General features: G+C 35.7%; 1 protein-coding gene across 1 annotated transcript in view; it reads left to right on the top strand.

Moving 5' to 3' along the window:
* The first annotated feature begins 1632 nt into the window (after window positions 1-1632).
* The window catches only part of LOC128654304 (retinol dehydrogenase 7), a 45190-nt gene continuing 24170 nt past the window's right edge, over window positions 1633-22652 (top strand). Inside the window, exons 1-2 of the mRNA XM_053708165.1 lie at window positions 1633-1721; window positions 22188-22525. Coding sequence (XP_053564140.1) covers window positions 22210-22525 — 316 coding nt within the window. The 5' untranslated portion in view covers window positions 1633-1721; window positions 22188-22209. The remainder of the gene's footprint in view (window positions 1722-22187; window positions 22526-22652) is intronic.

Raw genomic sequence — 22652 nt, 5'->3', positions numbered from 1 at the left:
TTAAGGTTTTTTTTTTAATTTTTGGGGAATTTGTTTTATTTAAATTAGGGATGGGCACTTCTTAAAAGAGCTGAATGCACTTTTAAGGACAATGCCCATACAAAGGCTCTTCTAAGGGCTACTGGTAGTTTAGCATTAGATTAGGAGGTGTTTTTATTTTGGGGGGAGCTTTTTTATTTTGATAGGGATTAGGCATAATTTTTTTATTTTTTATAATTTTGTTTTTTATTTTCTGTAATTTTAGCTTTTTTATTTTCTGTAATTTTAGCTTAATTTAAACTTAGTTTTTTTTATTCTTAAAGTAATTAGTAGTAGTTATTTTTTTTTAATTTTAATTGTAATTTAGTTTTAGTTTAATTTATGTAATGGGGTTAGTTTAGGGGTGTTAGGTTAGGGGACTTAATGTTTAATTTTTTTGCGTTGTGAGCTTTGGCGGTTTAGTGGTTAATAGATTTATTAGTATTGCGTTGTGGGCTTTGGCGGGTTTAGGAATTAATAGATTTATTAGCATTGCATTGTGTGGGTATGGCGGGTTAGGGGTAAATACTTTAATAGGTTTATTGCTTTGTGGGTTAATGGCGGATTAGGGGTTAATAGTTTTATTAGGTAGTTTGCGATGTTGGGGTTGGCGGATTTATGGGTTAAAACTTTATTAGTTGCGATGTGGGTTTGATCGCGGATATAGGGGTTAATACTTTAATTATTAGTTGCGATGTCGGTTTGATCGCGGATATAGGGGTTAATACTTTAATTATTAGTTGCGATGTGGGTTTGATCGCGGATATAGGGGTTAATACTTGAATTATTAGTTGCGATGTGGGTTTGATCACGTACATAATGGTTAATATACTTTATTAGTTATTGTGGTGGGGGATTGCGGTTGACAGGTAGATAGATATTGAGCATGCGTTAAGTGTTAGTTTATATTTTCAGACAGTTCCGGGAGTTACGGTACTCACATACTCAGCGCAAGGCTTGCTGCAGCTGCCTTTGTGTGGCGAGGTGAAAATGGAGTAAAATGTCTCCATTTTCAACACGTAAGTCCTTGCGCTGAATAAGTGATACTGATTTGCGATGCGGTCCCATGTTAGCTTATGGGAGTAAAAATTGCGGGCGATGGGTAAAATATATACGTGCCGCATTTATATGTGGCACTGTATATTGGATACCAAAACTGCATAAAAACCGGCGTCGCCTGCTATTGTTGGCGATGCTGCATATGTAATGGAGCCCAAATCCTAAAACCACCTGAAGTGCTATACATTGTTTTCACTTGGATTTCACATATAACAATTATGTCCCTTTAACATGAGCTTGTTTATAAGTTAAAAGGACATAAAACACCTCTTGCTTTTGTTTAATAATTGCCCCAAACTCCCTAGAGAGAATAAAAAGCAACTTATGTAACCTGCAAATGCTGCAGAAATATATAACAGGTTTTTGCAATTTGCAGCATTTGGAAAAAACCTAGGTTACAGATGTTGCATTTTTGGGTTTAGTAACCTGAAATGCACTGTAGACAATTTGAAACCTGCAGCTTTAAAACTTGTTTTGATCTCTGATTTTATACTTTCCCTCCTACCATAAGGGGAGGCAGCATTCTGCACTTCAGTGTGTCAGTATATTCTAGCAGCACAACTGCTCTGTGTGCATCTATTTCTTCCTAAACAGAAAGCCACGTTGCCAGTGGCACATTTCTGTATAGTCCATTCTTAAAAAAGGTGAGTGATTTTATACAACTATTTTTACTTATGCATATAGATTTATTAATGAAGAAACTTACATTGAGAGCCAAATTAATCAGACACCTGTGTTGTATAGCCAAAGTAGAGAGTATGTAAGCTGAATGAAATGTTTTACTTGTGTAGAAGTAGGAATAATTATATCACAATACAATTGTTGGTGAACGTGTTAATTAACATCTGACACCATATTTGCTAAATAATTCCTAAGTCTGTTGAACCTTTGCACAGTTTTTATACCTTGTTGTCTCAATACATAAATTATTGTCCCTACTGGAATTTTATGAGCACAGAATTGTTATGGTAAAAAGCAGCCGCATCTTTTATGTATTTAAAAAAAAGAAAAATGTATAATGTATTTTTTTGAAAGTCTCTGAAAATTTAGGATTTTTAAATTTATGGGGGATACATTTGATACAATGATGCATTTTGTAGTATTAGATTTATAGAAACATACAAAGTTTGACCAGTGTGAAACTGGCTAATATACATAGATGTCTCCAGGAACCACTGTGTGAGCATAGAGGGGTAACGCCCTACTAATTAAATAATTAAACATTAATGCAAAGGCAAAGCCAATGTGTTTTGCCTATGAAAAAGTCATTGTATTTTACAAATCTTCTTCATAAAGGAAAATAAATTGACTTTAGCAATTGCAATATGCATTATGCAGCCTGTTTCTTAAAAAAAACGGTACTTATATAGAACTGAGTGAGAAATATGTGGTTAATAAATCATTTAAGCTTATAAAACATAACACGTAAGTGTGCAATACAATACATTTTATAAAGGATAGATCAACCATTCTTTATCTATCCTGGGTGGATTTATTTGTCTGTAGTTATGAAGATACATCCTTAAAGGCACATTAAAACCATTAGGAATGTGTGAATCTTCCTTATAAGCCTGGGAGCTTCTATACCATAGACAAGTTCTGTTCAGAACTATATTTGGGTTTCATAATTCAAAAGAAACTGCTTTCATTTAATCATTGCATGCATAAAGCAGCTGTGGTTTAGATATGTAAAACACAAACTAATGATAATGAAATCAAGCTTGTTTACATTTAATTATTAATACATCTTAAAGGGACAGTAAAGTCAAAATTAAACTTGAATGTATTGGATAGATCAAGAAGTTTTTAAACAATTTTTCAATTAACTTATGTTATCAGTTGTGCCTAATTCTCTTGGTATCTTTCCTTAAAGAGTAATCCTAGGTGAGTTAATGGGACATAAAACCCATTTTTTTTTTCCTTACGTGATTTAGAAAGAACATACAATTTTAAACAACTTTCTAATTTACTTCTATTATCAGATTGTCTTCATTTTCTTGTTATCCTTTGTTGAAAAGCTGAAATGTAAGCTCAAGAGTGTGCACATGCCTGCAGCACTATATAGCAGCAGTTTTGCAACAATGTTATACATTAGCAGGTGCACTATATGGTAGCACTATTTCCTATATATATATAAAAATGAAGCACTACGCCAACTTAATGACCACACACAATACAATATTCTTTCCACTAATCCCACCAAACGTTTTCAGGTTGAACTTATGCACCTTTAGGACAATGGGTTGGAACAAGGTTTTCTTGACAAGAACACCCTTGAATATTTGTATGTTGAGTTTCCTGTAACTCCTGTGTTCCACCATCTCCCAAAGGTGCATAAGTCCCTGATTAACGTTGTTGGTCGACCGATTGTTAGTGGGATCGGATCTCTTTTTGAGCACATGTCAGAATGGCTAGATGCCATTTTATGTCCTTTGGTTCAGGCTTTACCCAGTTTTTTACAGGACACTAAACATGTCCTGAGAGTAATGGATGATCTGACATGGGATCCCACTTTCTGTTGGTTGACAGTTGATGTCACTGCTTTATATTCGTCCATACCCCATGAACGTGGCCTTGAGGCTCTTAATTTCATTCTGACACACTATTCTAATTTAGACTCTGAGTTTAAAAGGTACATAATAGAAGTTACGGAATTTCTTTTATGTCACAACTATTTTGAGTTTGAGGGGGTTTTCTATCTCCAGAGATGTGGGACAGCGATGGGGGCTAAGTTTGCCCCCTCCTATGCCAACCTGTACATGGGTTGGTGGGAGCTGTTCCACATCTATGGTGATCGGAACCCCTTCAGACTCAATATTATTTACTACGGTCGTTTTATCGATGATCTGCTCCTTATTTGGAGTGGTAACACTGAAGACAAAATGAAATTTCTCAATTACATCAACCAAAACAACCTAAATTTAAAATTCACGTCAGAGTCACATAGTGACAATATTAACTTTCTAGATATCTCCTTAAAGGGTAACACCTCAGGCAGGATAGATACATGTATCTATAGGAAGCCCATATCGGGCAACTCTGTTTTACACGCAAAGAGTTGCCACCCCAAAAATGTCTTGTACTCCATAGCCAAGGGACAGTTAATTAGGGCAAAACGTAACTGCTCAACAGAAGAAAGTTTCTCACAACATAAAGGAGATTTAGTTGACCGTTTGGGTAGTAGAGGTTACCCCAAAAAAGTGATAAATAGGGCTGCAAATGAAGTTCAGGGTATGGATCTATGCTCAAAGGGAGAAAAACCCACTTTAAGAAACAGATGTCCAACAAGGTTACCTTTGTAACCGATTATAGTACTGAATATGAGGCAATATGTGGCATTGTGAGGAAACATTTTAAACTCCTTGTGGCAGATGACAGACTCATTACCTGTGTGGCCGAAGGCATAAGATGTTCCTATCGCCGCAACAAAACATTGGGCAATTACCTATCACCCACGGTTCTGAGCAGTCCTCGAGCCACATTGAGTTCATGGCTCACATCTAAAGGCATGTTTAGATGTGGAAATAGCAGATGTAAACCATGTGACTATGTCACTATATCAGACACTTTTACATCTACAGTCACCCAACGTACATTCGATATTAACTATTGTTTAAATTGTACTTCACAGTATGTCATCTATCTCATTACTTGCATTTTGTGTAATGTCCAATACGTTGGACTTACGACACGAGATATAAGATCTTGGATAAGGGAACATTTATCCACAATTAGAGTAGGGAAGTCATCTTCACCTATAGTCCAACATTTTTGTATTAAACACAATAAGGAGGCTTCCTCTTTTAGATGGCAAGCCATTGATCTCATACCGCATCCCAAAAGAGGTGGGGATAGACAAAAACTTCTTGAGAAGCGTGAAATGTTGTGGATATTTAAACTTTCCACTAAAGTCCCTTTTGGACTCAATGCTGAGTATGATTTGATTAATTATTGGGAATAGCTGAGTTGTATATATGCACATATATGACATTTAATTCATATGTGTGTAGTAAGTTGAGTTTTTACATTCCACACTTATTCATGCTAGTGTACGTTTATATACATCTGCAGAATCAAATACTAATTCAGGTTCAATTTTGCATGAGATTTATTTCCAGATCAATTTTTGGGTTACCTCTGTTTCCCATATGTATTGGATATATACAACATCTTTACAAATAAGGTATTGATTATACCAGAAGTTGTCTATGTTTTGCTGATATTTATGTGTCTTAACCATCAGAAACTTGTAGGTTTGTTTGTATTACATCTCCAATTTTTAATTGAGTAGCAAATTTGGTTATGTGTTTATGTGCAGATAGATACAGATATATGCACAATTAGCTCACTATCGCTATGATAGTAACACTTGCATATGTTATATAGGTATTATTTTTCCATCTATTTAATGTTGTCATTCTTCAGGTTCTTATGATGTTGCTGGTATATATGTGTAATATAGATTATATATTGTGTGTAATATCTGTTAAAAGATATATATATCTGTACTTAACTTTAAAGACTTATATTGTTAATTGAACAGTGGTACACTTGCAATTTCATTTAAGGTGTTTCCTTATTTGAGCTCTTAACCAATCAGGGCTATGCACACCCTTTTTAAATGAGTATGCATGTAACTTTTATTCAGCAGTAGTGATTACGGCGACAGCCGAAACGCGTATACTGTATTTTCTTGCTGTACCTCTGTCCCTCCATGGACTGTTTTTACTTTTTTGCATCAATAAATGCTAAGTTTTAATTTTACCACCACCGTTGCTGTTTAAATCTTTTCATTTGGTTGGAAGCACTATTTCCTGTCATGTAGTGCTTCAGGCATGTACACGCTACCTACCTAAGTATCACTTCAACGAAGAATAACATGAGACTGAAATAAATTTGATAATAGAAGTAAATTGGAAATTTAAAAAAAATATATATAGTCTCTATCTGAATCATGAAAGAAAAATTGTGGGTTTAATGTCTCTTTAAGGAGCGTGAACGTGTCTTTACCCATTTGGCAGCAGTGTTTGTAATATTTTTTATAGCAATGTTATACATAGTTCCAAATCCCTGTGGCATAGACTGCTAAAGACATGTGCATGCTCATGTGCCACTATCAGCCTATCTAGATTTACTCTTCAACAAAGGATACCAAGAGGAGAAAGCAAATGTGATATTATAAGTACAGTAAACATGGAAAGTTGTTTTTAAAATTGATTGATATGTCTGAACCATGATAATATATATAACACATTTTCATAGAAGTACACATAGCATTTCTAAGCATTTAATCACTGCATCAAGGACGTAACAGTAGGGGTCTCACTTGAGACTGGGCCTACGCCTCTAGGGGGCCCATCTGGCCCTGTTATCGGTAGTGGCATTGCTACAGGTCTCACCTTTTAAGGAAAGAGTATGGATTTACCTTTACAATATGGTGGCATAGTTTCCAAGATGGCTACCACAGTGTTGCTATACAGAAAAATATTTGTACAGTGTATAAAGCTGCTGTTTATAAGAGAGGCTCTCAGACTCCAGTTGCAGTTTTAACAAATTTATTAAAAGAACATCTTATAACAGAATGCATAAACTTCAGCTCTTGTTACAGTTAATGTCTCTGTGACTGCCTTACTCATCAACTAACTATTTCCTGCTGAACTGCAGTGTAACATATATTAAACTTCCCCCCTGGAACCAAACACTATCTTTTTTGGTTCCATACATATTGATACATCTTTTCCCTTTTTGGGGAAATGGCAAAAGCTATCTCTTTTAATTATTGTAGGAATATGGATCCTGAGATGCAGTCTTTCATTGTGCTAAATATTAGTCCACATAGTCATTTAGATATTCTGGTTTTCGGATACATCTCCCACTTCTAGTCTGGGTGTTTCTGGATCCCTGTGGTTGTTCTGACAGGACTCTGTTGTCATCCTGCAATCTTTCCGTGTCTGATATTTCACTGTTTATTCCTTCTTGTCCTTCTTCTTCAGTGTTATTTGTCATTAATGGCTGGTTTGTATTCTCAATGTGAGATTCCTCTTGGGTGCTAGTTTGGGTCCTTGCTGGAGGCCTGTAGCGTCCAGTGCCTCTCAGATGCCTCCTATTTCTCCTCAGGAACTGTCCTGACTCTGTCACCACTTCATATGACCTAATTCCTACAGGAGCTCTTAGGCAAGCCTTCCGCCACTCTTTTCCTTGGTTTGTTTGCGGTTGTACCCACACCTGTTCACCAACATTTAGAGGCCGCAGGTCTTTGGCTCCCTTGTTATATTGAGCAGCTTGCAATGATTGCTGCTTCCTGCACAGGATTTGGTGCCTGTCATTCATCACCTGATCCTGTATTAACAGACTCCCTCTCATTGGAAGTAACGATTTGGTCCTTCGACCCATCAGTCTTTGAGCAGGACTGCACTCCATGCCTTGTGTTGGTGTGTTGCGATGATCCAAAAATGCTAGATAAGGATCATTTTGAGAAGTCACAGCTTTTTGCAGTAGTCTTTTGGCTGTCTTTACTGCCGACTCTACTTTTCCATTGCTTTGAGGGTATCCTGGTGATGAGGTAATGTGGTCAAAGTCCCAACCCATACTGAAGTCTTTAAACTCCATTGAAATAAACTGTGGTCCATTATCAGAACATACTGTGTCTGGAATTCCATATCTGGCTAAATGGGCCTTTAATTTTCTTATTACTGTAGTAGATCTTGTATCCTGAAGATGGTCTATCTCCCAGAAATTAGAGTCATAGTCCACTGTTATTAAATACTCCTTTCCTTGGAATGTGAACAAATCAATGCCAAGCTTTTCCCACGGTCTCGTTGGGATCTCATGAGGAACGAATGTCTCTTTTTGTTGTTTAGTATCAAATGAACGGCATATGTCACATTGGTCGATATATTCTTTTAGCTGTGCATTCATTCCTGGCCAGTAAATACTCTCCCTGGCTCTGCGTAGACATCCTTCCACACCAAAATGTGAAGAATGTATTCGAGACATAATATCTGTTCGGAGATCAGATGGAATAACTACTCGCTCACCTTTGAATAGAACACCATCCTGTACACTCAATTCATCACGTATGTGGTAGAATGGTGAAGCCTCTAGGGGTACCTGTTCCTTAGCATGAGGCCAGCCACTCATCACAATTCGCTTTACTGCTTGTAAAGTCTTGTCTTTTTCTGTGCTCTGTTGTATAGCAACAAGTCTCCTGTTTGAGATGGGTAGATATTGGAGCATGTTTATAGTTTCAATCTGGTGCTCCACAGAACCCTCCATGGAACCTTCTTCTAAATAAGCCCTACTTAATGTGTCTGCCACCGCCAGAGACTTCCCCGGGCAGTATCTGATACATGCATCATACATCTGAAGCCGTAACATCATACGCTGAAGACGTCTTGGTGCTTTAAGTAAGGGTTTTTTTCATGATGCTTTCAAGGGGCTTATGGTCTGATTGTATAGCTACTGTCTGCCCAAATGTGAATTGGTGAAATTTTTCCATTCCAAATAGGACTGCTAATAGCTCCTTCTCTATTTGTGCATAACCTTGCTCTGTCTCTGTCATTGCTCTGCTTGCAAAAGCGATTGGTTGTTTACCTTGCATCAGTGCTGCTCCCAGACCTTTTTCTGATGCATCACATTGAAGTTCTAAAGGTTTGTCTGGGTTATAATATTTAAGCACTGGTGCACTGCTGATTTTTTATTTCATCTGCTGATATGCCTCTTCCTGCACCTCTGTCCATTCCCACACTGTACCTTTCTGGGTTAGTTGTCGCAGTGGTTCACCTGCATCTGAGAGGTTTTCACAAAACCTAGAAAGATAGTTCACCATCCCCAAAAATCTCTGTACTCCTTTAACATCTGAGGGTCTGGGCATTTCAGTGATGGCTTTTACTTTATTTGGATCTGCTTGAAGTCCCTGGGCTGATAATAAGTGACCAATATATGGCACTTCTGTTTTTCTTAGCTGAAATTTTTCTGGATTTAATTTGATGTGTCTTTCTCTACAACGATTTAGTAATTTCTTCAACTTTTGATCGTGGTCTTGAATAGCTTCCACATCGGTATCGCCTTCTCCTACAATCAGAATATCATCTGCAATGATCCTGATACCTGGTAGCCCTTCCAGTGCATGATTTAGTTTTCGCTGGAACACTTCTGGGGCTGGGCTAATACCCATAGGCATTCGAACCCAGCGGTATCGGCCAAAAGGAGTAGAGAAAGTGGTCAAATAGCTGGATTCTTCCTCTAATTCAATATGCCAAAATCCACTCTTGACATCGCATACTGAAAAAATCCTTGCTTTTGCTAGGTCAGGGAGAATATCATCAATTGTTGGCAAAGGATAGTGGCTTCTTTTCAAAGCCCTATTCAGAGGCTTAGGGTCAATGCAAATTCTTAACTTCCCTGATGGTTTTTTCACTACCACCATACTACTAATCCAGTCTGTACTTCTCTCTACAGGAGTTATAATGCCCTGTTTTTCTAAACTGGTAAGCTCCTCTCTAAGGGGTTTGAGTAATGACACAGGAACCTTTCTTTTTGGAAGTCTAACAGGCTGTACAAGAGCATCCACTTCCAATTTTAGTTTTCCTTCTAGACAGCCTACTCCTTGAAAAATATCTGCATACTCTTTATTGATGGCTGACCAGCCCCACACAGTGGCATCTGGGTGGTTGCCGTCTTGTTCAACGTTTAGGATATTTTGGTGTTGCACTGAGATCAGATCCATAGCTTGTATAGCTCTACTTCCTAGTATATGATTACACACCTCTGTGTCAATTACAACAAACTCAGCCTGATATAACTTTTGGTTGCATGGGTTTCTTATTTTGAGCTTACATATCCCTATTGGTTTCAGTGTGCTCTTATTATACATCCTTAGCATTTTATCACAATGTAAAATTTTAGATTTGTCTTTCACCAACCTTGCTGGAATAACATTACAGTCTGCTCCACAATCCATTTGGAATCTAACAGCTTGTTGGTCAATTAGCATAGTAGCAAACAAAGCTGATGGAAATCTGCTCACTGTTTTCTTAAATGTACAAATCTGAAAAGCTGGTTCCAAGGTCAGACCCAGAATGTCTTCATATTCCTCTAAGTCTTCAGTCTCTCTATAGACAGCTTGTACTGTTGGCTTTATTTGTTGTGTATTGGCACGGCACTGGCTAATAAAATGATTTGCTTTACCACACCCTTTACATTGCTTTCCAAATGCTGGGCATTTTTCTTTCAGTTTCTCATGATGCTTTCCACAATAGATACACTGTATTGTCTTGTCTGGAGTCATTGTCATTCTGTTATGACCCTTCCTAAGGTTGTAACTTGTGTCCATCCTATGAACTGATACTGCACTGGTGCTGGAACTCTCAATGATCTTCGCCCTCTCTTTAGACAGCTCAGCAGCTCTACCTATTTGAATACATTTTTCAAGTGTTAAATCCACTTCTCTCAGTAGGCATTCCCTAAGTTTAGAGTCTCTTGTGCCACATACAATCCTGTCCCTGATTAATGAGTCTCTTATATTACCAAAGTTGTAAGTGGCTGCCAGTGTACGCAGATCTGTGACATAAGCATCTATTCCTTCATCTTCCCTCTGACATCTTGAAAAAAAATTATATCTTTCCACAGTCTCATTTTGCTTTGGCTCACAATAATCATCAAATGCTTTAATTAGCAGAGCTAGTATGGGAGCTGCTGCTTCTGGGAGAAGGGTGTCTTTTACCTCTCTGCCTTTTTCTCCAATTAAGTACAGAAACAACTTTACCTTCATCTCCTCTGGTTTGTCAGCCATGATTAGGTCTGTGTATAAAAGAATGTCTTCTTTCCATCTCTTCCATGCCTGAGACAGATTCCTTGCCTGAAAATCCAGCAGACCTGGTGGTTTTAAACCTTCCATATCCTCGTTTGGTGTATTTCTCAAATAACATCCGCTGCCACCATGTATAAAGCTGCTGTTTATAAGAGAGGCTCTCAGACTCCAGTTGCAGTTTTAACAAATTTATTAAAAGAACATCTTATAACAGAATGCATAAACTTCAGCTCTTGTTACAGTTAATGTCTCTGTGACTGCCTTACTCATCAACTAACTATTTCCTGCTGAAATGCAGTGTAACATATAAAAACAAGAGAACTAATGGCACTGCTGGGGTTAAGGATTGGGGTAGCCTATTAATCTCTGGATTTATAGATAATATATACACACATTTGTGTCTATAATCCAGGTTTAATTATGGTATGGCTGAGGTGCTATGTACTAGTATAATGAAACACAAAAAATCAATCCGAGGATTGAAAAAATGTACACCTGGGTAGCACTCTTCCCTCAATCATGGATGGCATGAATTGGATAGAGACTGAGTATATAGGGAGAAGGAGTGCTTAGAAACTTTAAAATATAACCTTTATTGGGTAATTTAAAACAAAAATACAAACACAATCCACATATTTACAGTGTTAAAAACACAGGATTTGGTCGGATTGATTATAATCCAATATTCTTTAATTGAACAAAGTAGTTGTAATACCTTTCAAAGTGATTTAATTTGTCTTGGGTCTGTAGTATCTATGAGAATCTGTTTTAATCTGATCCTCTAGGTATTTGCGTTACATATATAGAGCTTGTACCACTATAATAGTGAGTAAGTTATTCCTTTTCTTATACTTCTAAGTTAGAATTGGCATGATCTTACTAGGTGTTTAAAGTAAACACAGAGTTGCATAGTTTAGAACTGATCTAGGATTGCATGTAACAATGTCTGGTTTATGTTCTATCTTGTTACTTATATTACAATTCTGTAATGCAATTTTTGGCAAATCCTTTATCACTGCTAATATAGAGGATTAAATACTGTGTTTGGTATAAAGTAAGCAGTACTGCCAATCTATATCCACGATTGGGTGACAGCCTAAATTCTGTCACTGTTTCAACTGCTGTCTAACTGTACTGACAGCTTAGTTTAATGTATTACCAAAATGTTTTCTGCACTCTCTGGCAGTTTGGAAAAAATATATATATACCTGATGGTTTCATAAGATCTCATCTAATTTTAACATCATTTGTGCTTTATAGTAAATATTTGTTAAAATCTCATAAACTGTTTGGTTAGACCTTATGTAATATATAGTTGTTTTTTATGCTTGAAAATATATGTTTTTTGGCTGCTTGATGTACCAGTGGATGGTTCTGAAAAGGGTAGTTCAAACTCAGCTTGATCTCAGGTTTTATTATTTTATTTGAGACGGAGTGTTACAGCTTCCTTGCAATGTACTGGTTATAGTGGTAATACACTCTTGCAAGATTCTTTATGAGTTACTTTGTAATTGTGTCATTGTATTAGAGAGATGTTTTGTGGCTAATTGCTCTAAAGCGATTATAACAAAGCACTGCTTATACCACTCTTGTATTGCACAACTATGTTGATTTGCTTTACTCGTAGATTTTAGTAATAAATGGATTCGCTAAGAAAGATATTGTTAATGTATATTACTCTAACGTAAATCCAGTATTACTGTTACTTTTTAGTATTTTTTCATTACTGTTGGATTGCAGTGATTCTTAGATTGGCTGTAATAAATATTCAATGCGTGTTTTAACAAAGGATAAATACAATACTCTTGTACATATTATTACCAACACCAACACAGCACGTAATGATTGCTGTGGTTAAGCGAATTTGCTCTAATATTTCTACAGACTTAACACATATCGGTAGTATCCATCTGCTTTACTTCTACAGATTATTACTATTATTTCAATATTATATAAATGCAGATTGCAGTTTAGCGGCTTTATAATCACAATTTGTTGGGTATTAAGGGTATTGCATTAAAGTCCCCTAGTCCCATATTAATAGCCTTGTAACAACGCTTTGCTGCAAGTGCCAGTTAAAAGTAATAACAAGTAAGCGCAGGTGAATTAGACCCAATTCTGGGATTTATAACTTAGCTATAACAACAACTACTGAGGTTTTTTTAAGAAATTAAAGACCAAGTATCCTGCTAGTTAAAAATGTTAGGAGGCATTCACAACAAACACACAAGTCCCTAACATGTTTCACCACTAACGTGGCTTTTTCAAAGGGTATGGCGCGGCCAAAATTGTGTCTTTTTATTGGCTCGCACTCCTGTTCCTATTGGTTGTCATTGGGCAAATCTGGAGGTTCCTTACAAAGAGCCAATTGCTCAATGTGAAATAGTCTATGCTAATGTGAGGGAATGTATGATTGGACAAAATTGTTTTCTCATTCATGTATTATATACACTTTGAAATCTTATGAATGAAGCTTATTGTTTGGGACAAGAACATAAGTAAAACTGTCATTTTTCTCATGTGTGATTTGTGAGGATAAAGATCAATATTAAGTAAGAAATATTGCTTTTGAATTGACTATAAGGTATTTGAGTTTATCACGTAACTTATTTTACTAACATATATTGCTGAAAAATTGTGGCGATAAAAACTGTATGAAAGAGACCAGATTAGCTTTTGAAGTAAGCAACATAGCAGATATCGATAAATAAAAAGGTATCATCTTAAACCATTGATGTGGTGACCTGCTGATATTAGGTGCTCTTTTTTGAAGATAACAAGTGTCATGAATAATACTGATAGTGAATCCAAGTTGCTGTAATGATAGCCTTTATGTTTATATACTGATTCCGTACTAAAAAATAGGCTATATAGATGTAATGACGGGCAAAAATCTGTACTGCTGCATATTCTTCTGTTTAGGAAATACTTTAATCTCTTCTTGGTGTTTTGGATTGAACTGCTCTGAATATTGAAATAGTGTGATCTACTTGATAGACATAATGGAATGAAATCTATCATGTGTCACTATAATAGTAACTTAGTGACTGTAATTGGAATAATACTTGTGAAGAGAAAAGCATTTTATTACGATGTGCAACACGGTATATCCATATTAATAACTGATTAATTTTCTCTTATTTCTTATTTTGAAGTGACACCACATAGATGTAGAGATAGTGCATTATATAGCATGACATGCTGCTATTGAATCTCAGTGTGCTTGTGTGGTTGTATGGGACTTATTGTGAATTATACAGAATAACTGTTGTGCTTTATAATAAACGAGGGTATTCCTTTTTTATATTATATTGGACCTCTTAAAGTGATAGGATGTCTAAGCATCTAATTGAGTGAAAATCTGATTTCTACTGAATTGGTGCTATTTAAGCTAAAAAGTAAAAAATGAAACAAAAAGTGAAAAGTGCATGCAAACAAACTGAAGTAATGTGCTGAACTAAAGAGTGGGGGTACTCTGAATATGTGATGACTTAATAAGTGCAACAAAATCTTGTGTTATATTGGGTGATACATCTATGGAAAATAAGCCAATTGTGGTGTTGGCGTTGAATCTCTATTTTTGTAGATTATTCCAGATATCTACAGAATCTTGTTTTCATTTCCATTCTTATTTTATAAGTCACAGAAGACTGACAGCTTTTTCATATTCAAAGATATGAGAAGTAGTTATTATGTTCATTTAGGCCGTTGGGTTGTATAGAGTTGAGCAGATAAATCCATCTACTTTCGTGTTGGAGTAGGCTTGTTTCCTTATCTCCTCCTCTAATTCCAAAATTGACTTTCTGTATACCACAACATTTTAACCCTTCAGCTTTTCCTTGATGGAATTTGTAAAAGTGATGTGCTACTGATGAAATTGTCTTTTTATTCTTTAAATCTTTGGCTGCATTTTTGATGTTGCGCACATGTTCCTGTAGCCTCGTGTGTAATTTGCGTGTAGTCATGCCTACATAGATTTTTTAACATTGGCATTGTAGGACATAGATTACACCAGTAGTATTACAATTAATGTCAGATTTGATTGGATGCTTTTTATCAAATCTGTCTGTGATTGTTGTTGTTTTTTTCAGAAATTTGCAGCTGATGCAATTCCCACAAGGGTATGAGCCAGTTGGTATGCTGCTGGCAGTAGTTTTCTTTTTGCGAGTATAGTGACTGGGGCTCACTAAGTCTTTAAGATTTTTGGTACGTCGATAGCTGATGTCTACCTTGGGTCCTATGAATTGGCCCAAGGTATTGTCTGCTTGTAGGATATGCCAGTGTTTATTGATTATTTGAATTACATCCTTGCTTTGTGCGTTGTAAATTAATACTAATCTGGTTTTGCTGTCATTTGTGCGAATCTTAAGTTTCAGTAGATTCTCACGTTTTGTTTTTCTTGCCCTGTTTTTTGCTTTTTTAATTAAAGATTTACTGTACCCCCTCTGGCTAAGGCGATCTGTTGTTTCTTGAGCTCTGACTTTGTATAGATCTGGTTCTGAGCAATTTCTTGTGACCCGTAAGAATTCTCCAGTGGGAAGGGATTTCACTGTGCTTGGGGCATGTGCACTTGTATTGTATAGAATAGTATTGGTAGCTGTTTTCTTTCTGTACAAATCCGTTCCCAACATGCCATTGCTTTTTTTGAAAATTCTCAAATCCAAAAAGGAGATTTCTGTCTGGCTGGATTCATACGTTAGTTTTATGTTCAGATTGTTGGAATTTAGGATCTTTAAAAATCTGTCCAGTTTTTCTTTGGGTCCTTCCCAGATTAGCAGGATGTCATCTATGTATCTTAGCCAGAGGGGGATGTGTTGAGTAAATTCATCATTCTCGTCTATGAAGACAGTATTGTGCTCCCACCAACCTAAAAATAGGTTGGCGTACGTTGGTGCACAAGCTGTCCCCATCGCTGTCCCTCTTGTTTGCAGATAGAATTGGTCATTAAAAATGAAATAGTTCTTTTTAAGCACAAATTCTAGCAGTTTCATCACGAAATTGTTGTGATTTTCATCCTCTTCTGTTCCCATATTCAAATAATATTGAACTGCTTCCAGCCCCAATTCGTGTTTGATGCTAGTGTAAAGGGCCTGGAAATGAAAACAAGATTCTGTAGATATCTGGAATAATCTACAAAAATAGAGATTCAACGCCAACACCACAATTGGCTTATTTGCCATAGATGTATCACCCAATATAACACAAGATTTTGTTGCACTTATTAAGTCATCACATATTCAGAGTACCCCCACTCTTTAGTTCAGCACATTACTTCAGTTTGTTTGCATGCACTTTTCACTTTTTGTTTCATTTTTTACTTTTTAGCTTAAATAGCACCAATTCAGTAGAAATCAGATTTTCACTCAATTAGATGCTTAGGCATCCTATCACTTTAAGAGGTCCAATATAATATTAAAAAGGAATACCCTCGTTTATTATAAAGCACAACAGTTATTCTGTATAATTCACAATAAGTCCCATACAACCACACAAGCACACTGAGATTCAATAGCAGCATGTCATGCTATATAATGCACTATCTCTACATCTATGTGGTGTCACTTCAAAATAAGAAATAAGAGAAAATTAATCAGTTATTAATATGGATATACCGTGTTGCACATCGTAATAAAATGCTTTTCTCTTCACAAGTATTATTCCAATTCCAGTCACTAAGTTACTATTATAGTGACACATGATAGATTTCATTCCATTATGTCTATCAAGTAGATCACACTATTTCAATATTCAGAGCAGTTCAATCCAAAACACCAAGAAGAGATTAAAGTATTTCCTAAACAGAAGAATATGCAGCAGTACAGCTTTTTGCCCGTCATTACATCTATATAGCCTATTTTTTAGTACGGAATCAGTATATAAACATAAAGGCTATCATTACAGCAACTTGGATTCACTATCAGTATTATTCATGACACTTGTTATCTTCAAAAAAGAGCACCTAATATCAGCAGGTCACCACATCAATGGTTTAAGATGATACCTTTTTATTTATCGATATCTGCTATGTTGCTTACTTCAAAAGCTAATCTGGTCTCTTTCATACAGTTTTTATCGCCACAATTTTTCGGCAATATATGTTAGTAAAATAAGTTACGTGATAAACTCAAATACCTTATAGTCAATTCAAAAGCAATATTTCTTACTTAATATTGATCTTTATCCTCACAAATCACACATGAGAAAAATGACGGTTTTACTTATGTTCTTGTCCCAAACAATAAGCTTCATTCATAAGATTTCAAAGTGTATATAATACATGAATGAGAAAACAATTTTGTCCAATCATACATTCCCTCACATTAGCATAGACTATTTCACATTGAGCAATTGGCTCTTTGTAAGGAACCTCCAGATTTGCCCAATGACAACCAATAGGAACAGGAGTGCGAGCCAATAAAAAGACACAATTTTGGCCGCGCCGTACCCTTTGAAAAAGCCACGTTAGTGGTGAAACATGTTAGGGACTTGTGTGTTTGTTGTGAATGCCTCCTAACATTTTTAACTAGCAGGATACTTGGTCTTTAATTTCTTAAAAAAACCTCAGTAGTTGTTGTTATAGCTAAGTTATAAATCCCAGAATCGGGTCTAATTCACCTGCGCTTACTTGTTATTACTTTTAACTGGCACTTGCAGCAAAGCGTTGTTACAAGGCTATTAATATGGGACTAGGGGACTTTAATGCAATACCCTTAATACCCAACAAATTGTGATTATAAAGCCGCTAAACTGCAATCTGCATTTATATAATATTGAAATAATAGTAATAATCTGTAGAAGTAAAGCAGATGGATACTACCGATATGTGTTAAGTCTGTAGAAATATTAGAGCAAATTCGCTTAACCACAGCAATCATTACGTGCTGTGTTGGTGTTGGTAATAATATGTACAAGAGTATTGTATTTATCCTTTGTTAAAACACGCATTGAATATTTATTACAGCCAATCTAAGAATCACTGCAATCCAACAGTAATGAAAAAATACTAAAAAGTAACAGTAATACTGGATTTACTTTAGAGTAATATACATTAACAATATCTTTCTTAGCGAATCCATTTATTACTAAAATCTACGAGTAAAGCAAATCAACATAGTTGTGCAATACAAGAGTGGTATAAGCAGTGCTTTGTTATAATCGCTTTAGAGCAATTAGCCACAAAACATCTCTCTAATACAATGACACAATTACAAAGTAACTCATAAAGAATCTTGCAAGAGTGTATTACCACTATAACCAGTACATTGCAAGGAAGCTGTAACACTCCGTCTCAAATAAAATAATAAAACCTGAGATCAAGCTGAGTTTGAACTACCCTTTTCAGAACCATCCACTGGTACATCAAGCAGCCAAAAAACATATATTTTCAAGCATAAAAAACAACTATATATTACATAAGGTCTAACCAAACAGTTTATGAGATTTTAACAAATATTTACTATAAAGCACAAATGATGTTAAAATTAGATGAGATCTTATGAAACCATCAGGTATATATATATTTTTTCCAAACTGCCAGAGAGTGCAGAAAATATTTTGGTAATACATTAAACTAAGCTGTCAGTACAGTTAGACAGCAGTTGAAACAGTGACAGAATTTAGGCTGTCACCCAATCGTGGATATAGATTGGCAGTACTGCTTACTTTATACCAAACACAGTATTTAATCCTCTATATTAGCAGTGATAAAGGATTTTCAAAAAATTGCATTACAGAATTGTAATATAAGTAACAAGATAGAACATAAACCAGACATTGTTACATGCAATCCTAGATCAGTTCTAAACTATGCAACTCTGTGTTTACTTTAAACACCTAGTAAGATCATGCCAATTCTAACTTAGAAGTATAAGAAAAGGAATAACTTACTCACTATTATAGTGGTACAAGCTCTATATATGTAACGCAAATACCTAGAGGATCAGATTAAAACAGATTCTCATAGATACTACAGACCCAAGACAAATTAAATTACTTTGAAAGGTATTACAACTACTTTGTGTGATTAAAGAATATTGGATTATAATCAATCCGACCAAATCCTGTGTTTTTAAATATGTGGATTGTGTTTGTATTTTTGTTTTAAATTACCCAATAAAGGTTATATTTTAAAGTTTCTAAGCACTCCTTCTCCCTATATACTCAGTCTCTATCCAATTCATGCCATCCATGATTGAGGGAAGAGTGCTACCCAGGTGTACATTTTTTCAATCCTCGGATTGATTTTTTGTGTTGCAGTGTAACATATATTAAACTTCCCCCCTGGAACCAAACACTATCTTTTTTGGTTCCATACATATTGATACATACAGATAGTCAAAAATTCCATATCCTCAGGTGCAGACTAACCAAAGGGGAAGCATAGTCACATTGAAGCAGTTCCTATATTCCTATATTCTGCTTACTACAGCCAACCAGAAAAGACACAGTTGAAATAGGAGTGCACTCCCCAATCTATGCCCTGGGGCACAGATCTAATTCTGCTCCTTACTGCAATAAAAAATAAATGTTTTAAAAGCATTTTTCATATTGGGATCTTAATTTAAAAGGTTTTTCATATCAATAGCAATACAGGTATGTTGCAAGCTCAGGTAAATGTATTCATACTCTGGCAGGAAGTAAAACTAGCAAACATTTTTCAGAGGTATTTTACACCAAAAGCAGGAAAACCCTGCAACTGTTATATTTTCCTGAAGTAAACTTACTGACTTCTTAGATATGTTTTAATTATTTTACAGTCCTTGTTTTTATCACATCCACTGGAAGTTTATTCCATGAGTACGCTACCCTTTTTGTAAAAAACTGCTACCTCAGATTTCTCATGAACCTGCTACCCTCTAACTTAAGAATGTGACCATGTATCATTTTAGTAGCCCTCCTTTGGATGGTTTCTAGTTTATTTATAGCCTTCTGGAGTGGAGATATGGTCTTCAAAGATGTACATAATATTCAACACGAGGCCTAGCTAGTAATCTGTAAAGGGGTATAAGAACCTTGCTATTTCTGCTGCTAATACCTCTCACGATGCAGCCAAATATTCAACTGGCCTTACTAGCTGCACTGTTTACATTGTTAACAATTTTTTAAAATCAGCTGAAATAATAATTCCCAAGTCCCATTCCTGTTTAGTTGCACTCAGTAATGTACCATTGCGAGTGTAACTGGTTTTTGGATCCTAAAAGAATATTTTTGCTTTTGGTAATATTACATTTTAGATCCAATTTATTTGCCCAGTCATCCTAGTTTTTTTATATCACTGCTCATTTGATTCACCCCTCCTTGGACATTAACACTGTTATAATGTTTTGTATCATCAGCAAACCAAGCACACCTTTCCCTGAAGCCCACTACCAATATCACTGGTGAACATGTTGAAGACAATAGGCCCAAGAATTGACCCTTGAGAAACACCACTTGTAAATGTCCCCTCATTTGAATTTACTCCATTAATTGAAACCCTCTGCCTTCTATCCTTAAGCAGCATTCTACCCACTTTACAATCTTGGCATCTACTTCAAAGCAATACATTTTGTGAGTTAGTTTTTTGTGTTTGCTACATCTAAGGCTTCTCGCTGGTCTATTAATTTAGTTACATGGTCAAAGAAATCGGGCATGATCTTCCAGCAGTGAAACCATGCTGTTTATTGTCTACTAAGTTGTTTGTCAGAAGGTACGGAATTATGCAGCACTATACAAATTTATAATGATAATACAAGAAAGACACAAGTTTTTCCTTTAAAATAGTTTGCATAGTTTCCATTCATTTCCCTGCAATTGAGGTCAAACTGTCTGGCCAATAATTACCAGAGTCTTCCCTACTACCATTTGTATCAATCTTCTAGTCATCCAGAACAATTCCTATTACAGTGACTGATTGATTACATAAATCAGCTATTGGAGTAGCTTGAAGTTTCTTTACATCCATTGGCAAAAATATTATTTGGACCCACAGACTTTTTTTTTACCTTTTTATTGTTGATAAAGCCATTAAAACCTCTTCCTCTGTAAAAAGAGAAGTACTATTATCACTTACAGTAACCTCCCTTAACAGAATGTAATTTTTTTTGCATTCCATTGTAAAAACTAAACAAAAGTAATCATTTAGTTTGCTTTTGTTTATCTTCTTCCACTACTTTATCATCACCAGTCTTACATCTTACTAACTATCCCTTAGTTTTTTCGCTATTCACTGATATATCTAAAGAAGGTTTTGTCATCAATTTTTACTGATTGTGCTATTTTTTTTTCTTCTGCATGAGCTTTAGCTTTTCTGATGTACTTTTTGTCATTTTCGTTTCTGTTCTCCATTTTCCCCTATCCTCTTCTATCCTCTACTGAGCCAGTATGTCTGAATTTTTTTATAAACTACTTTTCTTGGAAACCATATTGATTCTATTTTTCTTTTATAAACAAACCTAATGCAGAGTTCCCAGGTTGAGCGCTTCTCTCTTTTTATTTATGTTTCGTTCCCAGGTTGAGCGCTTCTCTCTTTTTACTAATGCAGAGTGTAGTTGCATATAATTTAGATTTTGTACTTTCATTACTTTTACGAATACTTCTTTTTTTTTTTTTTTCATGCATTAAGATTTTGAACACAGCAATGTTTTACAAATTCTGATTGTGCATTGAATATTTATGTGTAATTTTAACACATTAGGATTATATTTCTGTGTGTCTTTTACAAATTGCATTATGTATTGTTTCTATGTACCATTATTATATTCTCTAAGAACTTTAAACTTGCAGGTGTCACTGATTTATCTCACTAATTACATGATGGTGAAGTTTGCTTAAAATTCTCAAGGCACTTATTTAGCTAATAGTAAAGTATCCTAAACTATAAGCAAATACAAGTTGCTCTGTAGTTACACCATTTAAGTTTAATTTATATTTGTTGTAAACTGAAGATTTATAAGAATGTCAGGTGCTCGGGTGTTAACTTACACTTGTGAGATTCACCATCCCAGAGAGGTTTATTAATTTCTATTGGAGGCATAACATATCTGAGGGACTTTCAGGTTCAGCCCTTTTTGTTAGATATCCTTTCTCTCCATGCTGGAATGTTTTTGAGAATTGGGCTCTGAGTCCATATAGTTATGGGACAAGAAAATACTAATCAACAATCCTCTTATTATACAAATGGATATTAGTGATTAGCTGTTCTGTCACAGTCTTACACTGAGGCAAATGGGATATCTACTGTAGGTGCCTTAGATGAAGAGAATTAGAATATCTTAATCCATATAAATTTTAGCTAGTAATATACATTATTCCATTACAGAAAAAAACCTGCTGCCTCAGACATGTGGCTCCTTCTGTTATTACTTCTGTCTATTCTGATCCTGGTGTACAGATGGTACAGACAAAGTAAGATACTAGAGAATCTCTCAGATAAATATGTGCTGATCACAGGATGTGACTCTGGCTTTGGGAACTTAGCAGCAAAACAGCTGGATCGCCGTGGACTGCGGGTGCTGGCAACTTGTATGACTGAGAAAGGTGCTGAAGAGCTGAAGAAGGAGGCATCCAGCAGACTGCAGACTGTGATCCTGGATATTACTGACAGTCAAAGAGTAAAGTCTGTTGCAGAGTGGGTCTCTAGTATTGTTGGAGATAAAGGTAAGATCACCTTTATGTATCAATGCTGAACTGATTTTAGGGAATGGTAGACAACCTGTGACAGGGACACAACAATGCAATTACATTGATGGCTTTGACATATGATTGAAAGGTTAAAGAACATTGG

The sequence above is a fragment of the Bombina bombina genome, chromosome 3, assembly GCF_027579735.1.
Source record: "Bombina bombina isolate aBomBom1 chromosome 3, aBomBom1.pri, whole genome shotgun sequence".
Classification (NCBI taxonomy): Eukaryota; Metazoa; Chordata; class Amphibia; order Anura; family Bombinatoridae; genus Bombina; species Bombina bombina.
The sequence above is the reverse complement of the archived record's forward strand: the minus strand, read 5'-3'. Positions and strand labels throughout refer to the sequence as shown.